Here is a 15,659-nt window from a genome sequence, read left to right as displayed (position 1 = left end):
ACTCATCCCTCATCACTTCCTTCCAAATTTAGAGGCATGAGGTTTACCTCTCAGGAAATAATAATTTCTCAACTGCAATGCTTTTCATGGAAAAAAAAAAATGCCCAGTAACACTGGGCTACAGCGGGAAAAGAACTCCTGGCTCCTTTGCTGAATACTTGTGACTCTGGCCAAGTCACATAAATTTTTTGTGTCTCAGTTTCTGTATCCACACCATGATTACTCTTCCCTCCTCATCTCACTCACCTGTCTTCTTCCCTGGCTTCCTTTGAATCCCAGCTAAAATTCTACTTTCCACATGAATCCTTTCCTGAATGCAAAAGTCAGTGCTAGTTTCTCAAATTTCTGACTTAGTTAAATTGTGATTTCCCAGACTTTTTTAATCCTAAAATACCAAAACTCTCAGGAAAAAGTTTTCTGAAATCACTAAAACACAACCATGTAAAACCTTTGCTATAAATGAATGATAACTTTATCCCAAACTACAGAGGATTTAAAATATATATATATATGTATATATATATTTACTTGTAGAAATGTTAGCTAAAGCCCCGGAAGAGGAAGATGTTTAATATGCTATGCTATAAAAAGGAATCCCAGACCATCCGCTTATAACTTCTGAAGTTTCAACATTATTACTCTTTGAATATTTAATATTTAATATTAAAATATTTAATATTCTAGGATCTAAGTCTGGTCCCTACATCTGGGAAGCCAGTCGATGCTGCATGGCCTCAATTTCTGCATCTATAAAATAAAGGAGTCAGATTAGATGTCCTCCAATGTGCCATTTCCTTTTAAATCCTCCAGTGTCCCTAGTGTGCATCACCTTCCTTTACATAGGAAATACCTGTTTTATCTAGAAGGCCTTTCAGATGACTGTCTGCTTGTTGCTGTAGCAACAACAACAAACCCCCACAGCTTCCAAAGGCAATGTGCTGATTCTCTCTCTGAATAGGTATTATCCTAGGTCAGAACTTGGGCAAAATTCAGGAAGAGGGCTAGAAGAGATTTTCCTTGTGCCATACTCAAGAGTGAGAACTTGATCCCTGTGATGGAGAGAACTGAATTCAGGGATTATACTCTGTATCTAGCACTTAAGAACTAAAAATCATCCTATTACGATTCTATTTCTCACCCACATCCAAACTGAGCTTTACTGGAGACATCTGCAAATTAGAACATCTTTCTTTGGCATTTCCATATGTTCAGAAACAATAGTAATTTTCATAAAATATTTAATAGTAGACTTTTTCTGAAATGGTGTAAAAATGGATTGGAAACGTGTAATATAATTTTTTTTTAATTTTTTGTCTTTTTGGAGGGGGGAAGGCAGGGCATTTGGGGTTAAGTGACTTGCCGAAGATCACACAGCTAGTAAGTGTTAAATGTCTGAGGCTGGATTTGAACTCAGGTCCTCCTGACTCCAGGACTATTCACTGTGCCACCTAATTGTCCCCAGAAACTTCTAATACAATGGACATGTGAGAGCAGGGGTCAGCCACAATGTACAGACAGAGAGATGTTTGTATATAAGGGGCATTTAGGCAGCTTATACATGTTTCTTGACTTGGGCTATTCTCTAAATTCAAAGCGGAACTAGAGTTCCCATTTTCCAACAAGTACTTCTTCAGATATTTCAGAAGAGTCAGGATTTTATCATATGGGTTCTCTCTTTACTAACACAACTAACCTTCATACTTTAGTGGACAGTTTTGCAACTGCCAAAAAAACAACAACATACACTCCCCCATCCTGTCCCCTGCATTTGGAATGAACCTTCTGGTAATGAACTTCTCTAAACTTAGCTAACCTGGTCTTTGGGGAACAGATACAGAGTCTGTCACTAGGCATAAACAAAAAGCAGATCTAAATAAAGTGGAGTAACCTGAATTTTTATCACTTCATTCATGCTGGGGGAGTCCTTTTTATTTGAATTCATCTGAACTAGATCTGAATTGGATTCGTGACTGGAGAACACTGCTATTCAAGGCAAAGAAGAGTTAAGATTTGTTAAGAATAGTATTTATTCTTTAGAGATAGTCATGGAAGGAGTAGTTACCACCAGGGAATGTTTATATTTAAAATTCATCATGCAAATGGTATTTTATCAACCAGACTCCTGCTGGCTGATTGGTCATGTACCCATTAGCATATTTAAATACAAACAATTGATGACACAGCATTTTAAGTTTTGCAATATGCATATATGTGTAACTGCATATGACTCTCCTTCAAATGAGAACAAATGAGATAATATTTGTAAAGTGTGTAGTACAGTGTCTGGTATGTAGTAAGTGTTTCTCATATACTCCCTTCCCTTACACACTCCAGTCTGGCCAAGTTGCTCCCTCCTCTCATCTTTTTGGTAAACATTTTGTATTATCTGAATACATGTTGTTTCCCCCACAATAGATTATAAGCTCCTTGAGGGCAGGAACTATTTAATTTTTACTTTCCTATTTTCTCTTTTTACATCATGCATTTTTATCTTTATGATTTTATTTTTATTCCCAATACCCACTACATAACCTGGCGTATAGCTGTTGTTCATAAGCCATCTTCGTCACTCCATTTGGTGTTTCCTTGGCAAAGATACTGGAGTGGTTTGCCATTTCCTTCTCCGGCTCATTTTACATATAAGGAAACTGAGGCAAACAGGGTTAAGTGACTTGCTCAGGGTCACCCAGGGAGTAAGTGTCTCAGGCCAAATTTGAGCTCAGTGAGATCACTCTTCTTGGTGCCACTCTGGGCGCTCTCTGTCCACTGCACCACCTAGTGGCACGTAGTAGATATTTGATAAATGGTATCGCGCTTTGTTGTTTGTCCTTTGTTCTTGAATAGGACCAATGACATCACCAATGATATTGCTTTTGAATTGGATTTAAATGAGGCAGGGTTGCACAAAGTCATCAGCCTTGCTCCCCCAGAGTCATCGAAGTCCGGTGGCAAGACATAAGTCAAGATGGCTAGTGATGGCCTTTAGGCAGCCTGTTGAACCCCTCTTCTAGGGGTTTAGCCATATTGGTGACAGACTTCGTTTGGACACTCGATTGACTTAGCTCATTGCAGCTCAGAACTCCTGAGCTCAGGCAGTCCACAAGCTTCAGCGTCCCCAGTAGCAGGTCTGGCAGACATGTGCCACCATGCCAAGCAGAGAGTGTTTTTATAAAATTAGTTCTGTAGGTTGTTTGTGGTTGTGGCTTGCAGCATTATGTCAAAAAGCATTTTGTGTTCATTTTCCTAACAGTTCTATGAAGAAGGTCAAAGGACTTGCCTGTAAAACAGATCTAAACAGTCTAAGCCCAACAGGGGCTTCTTTGAATGAATTAAATGCTAAGTACCTATTAAGACGTGAGGATTCCCTGGGAGTCTATTAAAGGGTTATGGGAAAGAATAGCTTTGTGAGACAGAAACTAACTGCAAAGAGGGGCGTGGGTGCTCATATGTCATCAGAAGAGCGCTTTTCTAGAATTATGTTTGCATGGGGCCTAATTTGGTGGAAGTAATTCTTTGCTTAAGAATCATCAGTGCTGCCATGCACACAACATGCTTTTTTTTCTTTCTTTGTATTTAAGTTCCAATATTTAAGTTTATGATATGTTTTTGTTTCTTTTCTCTATTCTTTATTTGTGTTCTGGCCCTTGAGTCTAAAATAAAATTTAAAAAAATCATCAATGACTCTTGCCTCTAAAAATAAAGTGAAAATTCCCCAACTTGCCATTTTAAAACCTTCTATTACTTGGCTTAAGTATATTATTCCAGGCTTATAGTGTATTACTTTGTCACAAACTACATGTTCCAGACTGAGTAATCTGCTTTGTGTTTCTTCTTTTTTTTTTTTTAATTTAAATTTTCTTTTTTTATTCTGGATGTAATAGCTATCAACAAATATTTCAGCATACAAAGGAGAAAATAGGGTAAGAAAATGGATACAAGGAGAGCAATTAGGTGATACCTGGAAGCATGTATGGGTTTCGATAAAACATGAGTGCCTTAGACAATATTTTAATCTTGATTTAAAAAAAAAATCAGAACTGTGACTTAATGAATATAGGGAGCTGTCAGTGAGGCATTTCCCTTACCAATGCAGAGTGATATCTTCTTATAATCTTACAGTCTATAGTCTTTTAAAAAAACATTTTATCGGGTGGCCAGGTAGCATAGCGAGTAAGAGCACCGGCTCCAGTGTCAGGATGACCTGAAGATCGAATCCCGGGCTCAGACACTTAGCACCCACCCAGAAACACCTGGATGTGTAACCTTGAGCAAGTTACTTAACCCGAATTGCTTAGGGGCAGCCAGGTGGTTCAGCGAGTAAGTACCAGCTCCAGTGTCAGGATGACCTGGAGATTGAATCCCGGGCTCAGACGCTCAGCACCACATCCAGAAGTAACTGGCTGTGTAACCTTGAGCAAGTTACTTAACCCTGATTGCTTAAAAAAAATAAAAAAAAACATTTTATTAAAAAGTTTAAGTTTTATTTCAATTACAATTATTTTATGAATAATTTTAGAATAATTTAAAAATAATTATTAATCATTTATATTATTTAATTAATTTTATTTTTATCTAAATTTTGAATTTAACCAAAACCAAATAAAATGAGCATCTTCTTAGAGTTGGTTAGGGGAACTTAGAGGTTAATTGACTTTCTGCTAGCAATAAGCAGGACTTGAACCCAGTTTTTCCTGATTCTGAGGCCAACTCTCTATCTACAATCTTGAATCAATTCGTTTATAGATATTTGGTTAGAAAAGAATTCCTGATTGGAAAAAAAAAAAACCCACAACATCAGAGTATATGATCAATTTGAAGATTATTGCATTTGAGTAGTTTAATTATAAATCTTTAAATTGAGTAGCTTAATTACAGTTCTTTAATTTTTTTTCTTTGTTTTAAATTTGAGGTATTGAAAACCCATCTGTACCTTATTAGTAACATAGAGACTTGAAGTTTAAAAATGTTTTTCTACTGCTTTGAAAATAATATTTAGGAAATCATTCTAATTAGAATTATTAGAATCTTGTATTTTTAAAAGTTATTTTTCACATAAATCTGCAGTGATTTTTTTTTTGGTTCCCAGGTTTCAAGTTCAAATAATAACAGGTACTTGTATTAAATTTGTTTTTTCAGTTGTTGAGAAACCAGAGATTTCCTGCTTCCTATCATCATGCGGTCGAAACTGTTGTTAATATGCTGATGCCGCACATCACTCAGAAATTCAAAGACAACCCAGAGGCCTCAAAAAATGCCAACCATAGCCTTGCAGTTTTTATAAAGGTGAGTACACCAAATGGTCATGGTTGAGTCAAGTCAGCAAACCTTTGAGTCCTTACTATTTGCCAAGCACCGGGGGTAAAAAACAAGAAAAAAGAAAGACCTTCCCTCAAGGAAGCTACTTTCTAAAGGGGGAAGACATCACATAAAAAAGGGAGCTGAAAGGTGGAGGAAGGACGAGAGTATGAAACAGCCAGGAGAAGAAGGAAGGGTGAATGGTCCAGGCCCTTTCTCAAAATGGAGGTTCTGGAAGGAATATACAGGTGGGAAAAGGGGTCTGCAGGAGTGGAGGGATGTTCCAAGATGACAAAACTACATGGATTGTGAGAACTTCCAGTGTGAGAAGACAGCTCAGGCATGGTGGTAAAGTCTGGAGAGTAGAAACAGAGGTAGGAGAGGCATTGTGTGTATCTGAAGGACCATCCCCTTTTTATCCCTATAACTTATCGATGAGCAGATTCCTTGAGCATCTAAGATGTTTAGTATGCCTAGGTTTATTTTAATTAAATGCTAAGTTATTAATGCTTTAAAAAAAGGTAGAAAGCTGTTCTTCAGAAAATATTTTCACTTTTTTTCTCCCTTGCTACAGAGATGTTTCACCTTTATGGACAGAGGCTTTGTTTTCAAACAGATCAACAACTATATCAGCTGTTTTGCACCTGGAGATCCAAAGGTAGCCTCTGTTCTTTTTCCTCCCTAGATCTTTGGGTATTTTCTTTTCTTCTTTCATATTCACATTTAAGAATCCTTTCATTTCTCTCACTATTCATTTTCTATGAGATTCTAGGAGATTGAACTCAATATACTTTTGTTACTTCTGAGACCCATAAGGGCATTTAAAAAAAAAAGGAGGGAAAAGAAAGTATGAATTTTTCTCCCTATCATTCAGGATCATAGGATCACAGATTTACAGCTGGAAGGAATATCTGAGATTATCTAGTCTAACTCCCTCATTTTTCAAATGAGGCCCAGAAAAGTTAAACACCTTGCCCAATGTCAGAAAAGTAGCTTACCCCGCTGTATCTTGAAATATCCCTTTGCCATATTACAAAACAAGAAGTATATATTTTACTTAGCGTGTAGGACCTTATGGATTCCAAATATTGTGATTATGCATGTCACTCCTCAGAGACCTAAATGGTAGTAGCGGGTGAGAGTTCAAGTGCTTTGATTTTTAAAACAATTTACTCCAGTGATTCTTGGACTTGTAAAGTGTAGCAAAAACATTTCCAAGACAGTCAAAGAAATGAAGACCGAGGGTGCCTGGTTCGAGTAAGTATTCTTATTTAAGATGGTCAGCAAAATGTCCGATGAATTACTAAACCTCATTATTTACAGCTAAACCATTTTTCCTGCAGACCCTTTTTGAATTCAAGTTTGAATTTCTCCGTGTAGTGTGCAATCATGAACACTATATCCCTTTGAATTTGCCAATGCCATTTGGAAAAGGCAGGATTCAGAGATACCAAGGTAACTTATTCCTCAGCTGTACTAATGTTAAGAAACAGATGTTGATTTATGATGTGGGGAAAAAAAATTCAAATGTACAGTTAAGATATCTTGAATTTTGCAAGCTGGGCTAGATAGCATATGAAGACACCTCCCTCCCCCTGAGTCCCATTAAGCTGTAAGGGAATTGCATCTGTGGAAAAATCACTGGATTTCAACATACTTTAGTTAATGAATTTAGTCAGCTTAACCAGCAATATGATAAACTTGTGGCAGAATGTAACATTTTTTCCTTTGTAAATTTTCTTTGCTTGAATAACCAAAATCCATTTTACTTATGGGAGCTTGTTTTTTGTTTGTTCCACTTTATTTCCTCTTTTTTTTATGACTTAGCTTTTCTTTCACCAACCGTGGAGTCGCATGACGCTCCTCTAGGTAGGTGTGAGGTGTGACGTTTGCTCTTTCTTGCATTTCCCTCCTTGAAAAAGAATGCAAGTGCTGCTAACTCCCTTTGCTGTTTGTCTAGACCTTTCCTGAGCTCTTCTTCACAGTTTCAAAACCAGGGGCAAATCAGTTCACATGCATTATATGCTAGCACGAGGAACCCTCTGAGAAATGTCCAGACCCCTTGCCTCAGGGGCTTTGGGAACTCTAGGACATCCCTTTAAAGGAGAGAAAGGGTCCCATTTGTGTTCTGCCCCCATGCATTAGCTTTTCACGTTCTCACAGCTTTTGTTCACGTAGTGATGATACCAGCCATAAACACAAATAATATATCTCATTCACATGCATTTTTTTGGTTTGTATTTTTGTGTTTTGATATAAATGTCCAGGATTATCCTTGAATTTGAAAGGAATGTCTTGGTCATCTTTTGTCTCCTCTTTTGTACAGTGCCTTAAACTTAAACAGTTTTGTTTAATGAACAAATGAACAAAAGTTCATAGCCAATTAATTCTTGTCCTCATGAGTAAATCAAATCAATCAAATTTGACATGATACCGATGAAAACAATATTTAATTGTGTTTAGCATCCTACAAGTATTGATACATCACGTGGAGGGATATTGATTATTTGTTAATGAAGGAGAAGAAGCAGGGAGATAACAAAATCATAACTCCAAAATAATTTGATTTTGAAATATAGATTTTGGAATGCAGATGTGATCAGGTATACTCATTCCAATACACATACAGAGGTTCTCAACAAAGAGAAACTCACCCCACACTGTGGCTGACCCAGACTACAAGCCCTATGAGGGGTAGGTGTTCTATCTTAAGAATCTGTCATCTGAGGAGAGGCTAGGTGGCGCAGTGAATAGAGCACTGGCCCTGGAGTCGGGAGGACCTGAGTTCAAATTTGGCCTCAGACACTTAACACTTACTAGCTGTGTGACCTTGGGCAAGTCACTTAACCCCAATTGCCCTCCAAAAAAAAAAAGAATCTGTCACCCCTAACTTCCTGCATAGTACACTACAAACATTAGATACTTAACGATTGGGCTTGACTTGAATTGAGGAAGCAGCCCTACAGAAAACATTTTGATGCAGTTCAGTTGTGTCCAACTCTTTGTGACCCCATGTGGGATTTTCTTGGCCGATTTTGAAGTGCTTTTCCATTTCTTTCTTCAGTAGATTAAGGCAAACAGAGGTTATAAGTGACTTGCCCAGTTTCTAAATAGGTGTCTGAGACCAGATTTGAACTCTGGTCTTCCCAACGCCAGGCCCTGCACTCTGTCTACTGCATCACCTAACTGCTTCATGGAAAACATACTCGGGGATAATTAAGATTTGTCTGTAGGAGGTACAGATACAAAGAGTGGAAGCAGTCTTTGCTTGCAGGGAATTTAAGGGTAGTTAGTCATTTATTAAGCTCCTCCTATGTGCCAGAGGATATCTAAGCACTGGGGATACAGAAAGAGTCAAAACAAAGTCCTTGGGGCAGTTAGGTGGCACAGTAAATAGAACACTGACCTGGAGTCAGGAGGACCTGAGTTCAAATCTGGCCTTAGACCCTTGACACACTTACTAGCTGTGTGACCTCGGGCAAGTCACTTAATCCCAATTGCCTTGCCTTCCCCCCTGAAAAAAAAAGTCCCTGCCTTTAAGGAACTTACAGTATAATGGAGGATGTGATAGGTATGTACAAACAAACTACATACAGGATAAATAGGAAATAGTTAATAGAAGGAAAGCATTAGAAGGGGGGAAAGGCTTTGGGAAGATGGAATTTTAGTTGAGACTTGAAGGAAGCCAGAGAAGCCAGGAGTCAGAGATAAAGAGGGAGGGAATTCTAGGTATGGGGGACAGCCAGGGAAGGTGCTCAAAGCCAAGAGATAGAGTGTGTTTTCAATATTAAGTGTAGCCTTTTATATCTGGGCCATTTCTGTTAATAACCTAAGGGAAGTAAAGGTTCTTATTTTCACTCTTAAGAAAGTTTTGATTTATTGTCCATTTCTAATTCACCTAATCCACCCCCCTGAAGCTTCTGTATTTGTGGACAAGCTGTCAAAGCACTGTCCTGGTACAAAACAGTATCAGCAGGTGTGCACTCTCCCTGTTTCTCTCTTTTTCCTGCCTTTTCTCACCATTTTTCTTTTTTTAGGTTTCTCCTCTTCTGCCTCTCTGTTTCCTCTCTCCTCTCCCTCTCTTTCTTCCTGTCTGTTTCTAAACTTTTTAAACATTTGCTCTGACATGTAAAGGTTATTTAATACACTAGCACCCTACTTTTCTAAATAATTGCAGTGATATTTTAGCGAGACCTATATACACTAACAATTGATGTCTTCATTGAATAGATCTTTATACAAAAACAGCAATTTTCAGTCTTATGGATTAACATTTCAGTGATACTTTTAAAATTTTGTCAATTGTTTCCATCTCTGTACAGCGCATACTAAAGTAGAATAATATAGAATCATCAATAAACACTTTTTAATAATATCCTTCCATGATTAAAAAAATATTATTTTAAAAATATTATTAGGGGTGGCTAGGTGGTGCAGTGAATAGAACACTGGCCCTGAAGTCAGGAGGACCTGAGTTCAAATGTGGCCGCAGACATTTACACACACACACACACACACACACACACACACACACTAGCTATGTGACCTTGGGCAAGTCACTTAACCCCAATTGCCCTACCTTCCCCCTCCAAAAAAGCAAAAAAAAAAAATTTATTATTATTTGCCTAGTGAAATAATTCATTAGTTAGATCATTGGCTAATAGATTTTGAGAAAATACTTGGGCCATTATTGGTGACCACCCTATCAATAATTCTATTCTAAGACTTCCTTCTCTGGTCATTTTCTCCTATGTTGCAATGCACAGGAGCTTAAAATCAAGCGATATCTCTTAGCTATGACCCTCTCTATGATGTGTCTACATTGACATATCCCATGTAAAGCTGAAGTAATTCCTTTGAGAGATTAAGTGGACCCAATCGCTGACCCATAATTTGGATTTCTAGGCTTGATAGTCACTAAACTATAAAAGTAGCCTTTCCATGAAGATTAACATTCTCTGTGTTCTGCTTGAATTAGCTGGACAGGGTTATAAACTTTAAGTTCATCTTACAAGTAGACCTAGGTAGCACGGTGGATAGAACACCAGTCCTGGAGTTGGGTAGGACCTGAGTTCAGACACTTAGGTTCAGCCTCAGACACTTGCTAGCTGAATGACCCTGTGCAAATCACTTCACCCTCTTTGCCTCAGTTTCTCACCTGTAAAATGAGCTGGACCCAGTATCTTTGCCAAGAAAACCCCATATGGGGTCACAGAGAGTCAAACACAACTGAAATGACTCAACCACAGCATAAGTAGACCTCAGTTTATATAGTGAGGAATTGAAATCACTGTCTACATTATTTTTTTTTAAAGGTCGAGAAGGTGATGATAGCATTACTTTCCCCAAAAATAGATGATGTGTTTGCTTCTCTCTCTCATAGAATAAGCTTTCAGTTAACATTTGTTGTTAAGCTTGCTCATGGTTTTTTAGTTTGGTTTGTGGTGTGCTATTCATTTTAGTTTTAGCTTCTGTTGATCTTGTTTGCTTTTAGAGAAGCATAAATATTGAATAGATGATGAGTGTGTTGCTGTCACTGTATGATTAATAAAGTAACTTCCGATTTACATAGCTCATTGGGTAAGCATCATTTCACATCCCCTGTTCACATTTCCCTTTGGAATTTAATGGAATGCATATTGTACTAATAATGAGTAGAACAGGAAAAGAATAGATGTGGTTGTTGGAAACAGGTGGATATACCAGAATAAGACATTTTATTCAACCACCATACATTAAATCAGTTTTCTTAGTTACATGCATATTAATTACAGATGGCTTCTACCCTTCCATTGAATAGAACTATGACAAACCATTTTAACTTTTATTTCATTGTAATAAAATTTCATTTTCATGCTATCTGTACTGTATGGTATCCTAAAAATCAGTATAGACAGTGACCGTTCACTTAGTAATTAAGTTAGAAGAAATTTGTTGCAAAGCCAAATCAAGGATTTGTATTTAAATGAGTTCATTCCTAAAAGTTAAGCAAACATGAAAGGAAATTGGTTTCTTTATTAGAGCAGTTTTCTGCTCAATTAACTCTTAAAAGATTTGAAACTAAGTCTAATAATTTACCCTATTTTGGCATGAATAGGGTTGCTAAGTAAAAGGGGAGTATGTTTTTTTTGTTTTGTTTTTGATGATTTAAATCATATTGCTTGTGCCCTAATTAAGTTGATGTTCATTCTTATTTTAGATCTTCAGCTTGACTACTCATTAACAGATGAGTTCTGCAAGTACCATTTCCTAGTGGGCCTCCTGCTAAGGGAGGTGGGAAATGCCCTGCAAGAATTCAGGGATGTCCGGCAGATTGCAATTAGTGTGCTGAAGAATCTGTTGATAAAGCATTCTTTTGATGACAGATATGCTTCAAGGGTGAGTTTTCTACAATAGAAGATAGAGAATTATAAGAAGTGGGGTTTTTTTTCCAGGTTTTTAAAGATTTTAGCCAATTATAGTTATTAGAATGTTCTACCTCCTCCTCTTTGCTTCCTGGCACCCTTTGTTTCCTTCAAGGTTCAACTCAAACGAGACACCTATTTTGGGGATTCCCTTCCCTATTCTCCCATTTGATAGTATTGCTATCCCTTCCACATCATGACTTTCCCCATTGCAGTTTTGATATATTGCGGGTCTGAATAAGAAATTAAATGGCAATCTTGGGGGGAATTTTGTGGAAGCTGCAGACAACATGTGAAGTCCAGCAGATGACACAGAAAAAGTTTTAGAAACTCAGAAATGCATAAAATATATGTATAGTATTGTATAATGTCAACCCAAATTTTACAGTGAGGTACTGTAAACATCTCATAAAAGAAAAATAAAAAATTCAGACTTCTTCTCTGGTACAAAGGGAGGGCCAAAATATTTTAGATGGGTTTTTCAGATCACAGGGGTGCCATGCTCGTATCCCCTGCAATGTGGAAGAGATAACTGTACCCCTCTCTCCATATCACCGTATCTTTATTGTTAATATACCTTGTATTTATCGGTAAACATATTGTATACCCAAGTCCCTTGAGGTCAAGGACTGTATTTGTATCCCCAGTGCTATACATTATACCTGGCTAATAGTAGGAAATTAATAAGTGCTTATTGATTGATTGCTTGATAAATCATGTGCCCATAGAACATTAAATGAACCTAATATGTCTAATAATTTTCTCTGTTAGGTATCACACTAGAGCAGAGTCTGCCAAGCTCACAGCCCAAACCAGAGTAAAATTCAATTGGGAAATGTTTAACAAAATCAATTTTTAAAAAATTACCACACGAGTAATGTTAATTTATGAATTTCTAAGTCATTAAGTGGCCCACAAAGATCCATTTCTATCTGAGTTTGACACCATTACTGTAGATGAAGACATATTGAAAAAATCATCTTTCCCTGAAGTTCTCATAGTTATGTGGTCAGTGAGCCTCTCATGTTTTCTTTCAGAGCCACCAAGCAAGGATCGCTACTTTATATCTACCTCTGTTTGGCCTGCTAATAGAAAATGTGCAGCGAATCAATGTGAAGGAGGTGTCGCCCTTCCCAGTCAACCCCAGCAGTGTGAGTGAGCATTTTGGTTGGTTTGTTATTTTAGGGGTTCTGTAAGATCTCAGTGAACTGCAATGAGTGGGGAATGACATATGGCTAATCATAGTTTAGAATTTTCTTTACTGGGTTTTTACTAGATTTTCTAGAGTTTACTAGAATTTTCTTTACTAGATTACTAGAATTTTCAGGTTCAGCCCTCTGTTCTCTCTGTTCTAGAACTACAGTGTAGGGGTGGTGAGACTTCATATCTTTAATGTGTGTATAATTTGTCAAAGTCACATCACCTTCTCTGTATCATTTGACTATCAAAAGTCTTTTAAAAAATTTTAAATGAATGTATACATATTATACATAGCTCATACATTACACATTCACTTATTACATGTAGTGAGTGACCAGAGAACATAATGTGCTCGCAGCAACCCCAACAGGATCAAGTCATGGAAAGTCCCAGAGACTCTCACCTTAGAATCAGAATAGCTCAGAGATGTTAGATCATAAGGAAGAAGGAAGGTAGGATGTATCTGAGATAAGTGTTGACCTAAATGATAATGTTGAGGACAAGTGAGGATTGATTCTATTTCATCATCCAGGCTTTCCGACTTACCACTTCTGTTATAATATTTGTCATTCAGTTGTTTCAGTCACGTTCAACTCTTTGTGACCCCATTTGGGGTTTTCTCAGCAAAGACACTGGACTGGTTTGTCATTTCCTTCTCCAGCTCATTTTACATATGAGGAAATTGAGGCCAACAAGGTTAAGTGACTTTCCCTGGGTCACCCAGCTAGTAAGTGTCTGAGGCTGGATTTGAAACCCATGAAGATGAGTCTTCCTGACTCCAGGCTCGGTGTTCTGTCACTGATCCTTGTTATACCATACAAGTCATGTAACATCTCTGGGCCTGTTTCTTAAATAAAATGAGAAGAACAGTCCTTGTTCCACATACCTCGTGAAATTGTGAGCATCCAGTTGGTGAAATGTATGTTGTAAATACTATGGTTATTAGAGCTTAAGAACATACTATGACTTTTGGGACACCCTGTAGATATGAGAGTTACACCCTGTGTATGTGACAGTTGGTATTAGGTATTAGCAGCATGTAGTAATATGGATTTGGAGTTAACACACTTGGGTTTGAATGTTCGTTCTGCTGCTTACTTCTTGTGTGACCTTGGGTATTAACCTCTCTGGGATACTCTTTGCTCAGCCATGAGATGAGGTGATTAAATCAATGGTTCTCAAACTTGTTGGTCTCAGGACCTATTTATACTCTTAGAAATTATTGATGACCTTTCCCCACTCACCAAGAGCTTTTGTTTATGCAGGTTACATTTATATTTATCGTAGTTGAAAATATTAATTTCACTATTATTGTTATTATTAAAATACTTTTGACCTCACAGACCCCCTGAAAGGGTCTCAGAGACCCCCAAAGTTCCATGTGCCAGACAGACTTGGAGAATTTCTGTACTAGGGTAATCATGTAAATCCCTTCTAGTCCTCCAGTCTCTGCAGATGTTCTCCTGCTGCTCAGCAAAGCCAAAATGTCTTCTTAAACATCGAATGTCTCTTTTGTTGGTGGTATCTGCTTTCCCTTTCCTGTTTCAGCCAACTCTCATCTTTTATGTGATTCATTCTTCTCTGGACTCTTAAAACATTCATGTACTTCATCCCCTTCCAACTTTCATTCCCAAGATTACTATGCTTTATTTCTTCTTATTCTTTCTCCTTTCTTCATAAACTTTGGCTTTTGGGATGGGTCTCTAATTTTTACTTTGATTGCCTTTGGAATTATAACTCACCTTTTCTTTTTTTTCCCTTCCATCTTCAGTCACTGGCATCAGAAATCTTTTTCACTTAGGCAAATTCAGAAGCCAAGTGCAGGTGTATCTCCTTTTCCCCCTTTCCATCTCCTCTCTTTAATAGACATTGCCTTACTTTCCAAGGAATTTGATGTTCTATTTATCCTCTGCTATGTTCCACCTGGTCCTTTGTCCTCACCTCTTTCTCTTGAAATCCTTACCTCCATTTAGGTCTCTCCTCCATCAGATCTTTCCTGATGCCCCCCAGTGGCTCATGATCTCTGCCTTCCCTAAATTCCTTTATACAGTATTTTCTTTGTATACACAATGTATCCCCAAAGTCTTAGTGTGATTTTAAGTTATAAAAACCACACTAAGACTTTTTGGAATACCCTCTCTTTTTGTAGTTCTTTATATATAAGTGTGTCTTCCTCTCAATAGAATGAAACTCCAGGTGGGCAGAAGCATTTTTCATTTTTTCTTTGTAACTCCAATGCCTAATACAGTGCCTTTTCTTCATAAATGTTTCCTGAATTGAATGACCTCTTTCCTTGCTCCTGCAAGGAAATAGAAAGCCTTAACGATCTTTTTAACATCCTCATTCTTATTTCTATTTTATGAGTGAAAATAGTAATTCATTGTTCAGTTGTCTTTCCATTGTGTCTGACTCTGTGACCCCATTTGGGGTTTTCTTGGCAGAGATACTGGAGTGATTTGCCATTTACTTCTCCAGCTTATTTTTACAGATGAAGAAACTGAGGCAAACAAAGTTAAGTGACTTGCTCAGGGTCACACAGCTAGTGTCTGAAGCCAGATTTGAACTCAGGAAGGTGAATCTTCCTATCTCCAAGCCCAGAGCTCTACCCCCTACACCACCTAGCTGCCCCCAAATAATAATAAAATAGTAATAGCTATCTTTTATATAGCACTTAAAGGTTTGTAAAACCCTTTACAAATATTTTCTATTTGATGTTCACAACAACCCAGTGAAGCAGGTACTGTCATCATCCTCATTTTG

At 37.6% G+C, this 15,659-nt stretch overlaps 1 protein-coding gene across 17 annotated transcripts in view; it reads left to right on the top strand.

The window, feature by feature from the left end:
- The window catches only part of DOCK9 (dedicator of cytokinesis 9), a 356,429-nt gene that overhangs the window by 243,251 nt on the left and 97,519 nt on the right, over window positions 1-15,659 (top strand). For all 17 annotated transcript variants that reach the window (XM_069064161.1, XM_069064166.1, XM_069064167.1 and 14 more), the window contains 5 exons: window positions 5,137-5,283; window positions 5,870-5,953; window positions 6,639-6,750; window positions 11,495-11,673; window positions 12,737-12,850. In XM_069064161.1, the coding sequence (XP_068920262.1) occupies window positions 5,137-5,283; window positions 5,870-5,953; window positions 6,639-6,750; window positions 11,495-11,673; window positions 12,737-12,850 (636 nt within the window). The remainder of the gene's footprint in view (window positions 1-5,136; window positions 5,284-5,869; window positions 5,954-6,638; window positions 6,751-11,494; window positions 11,674-12,736; window positions 12,851-15,659) is intronic.

The sequence above is a fragment of the Petaurus breviceps genome, unplaced genomic scaffold (assembly GCF_028583685.1).
Source record: "Petaurus breviceps papuanus isolate PSGF00001 unplaced genomic scaffold, PetGlider_PUasm1.0 90625, whole genome shotgun sequence".
NCBI lineage: Eukaryota > Metazoa > Chordata > Mammalia > Diprotodontia > Petauridae > Petaurus > Petaurus breviceps.
Note: the sequence above shows the minus strand (reverse complement) of the source record. Positions and strands in the feature narration are given on the sequence as shown.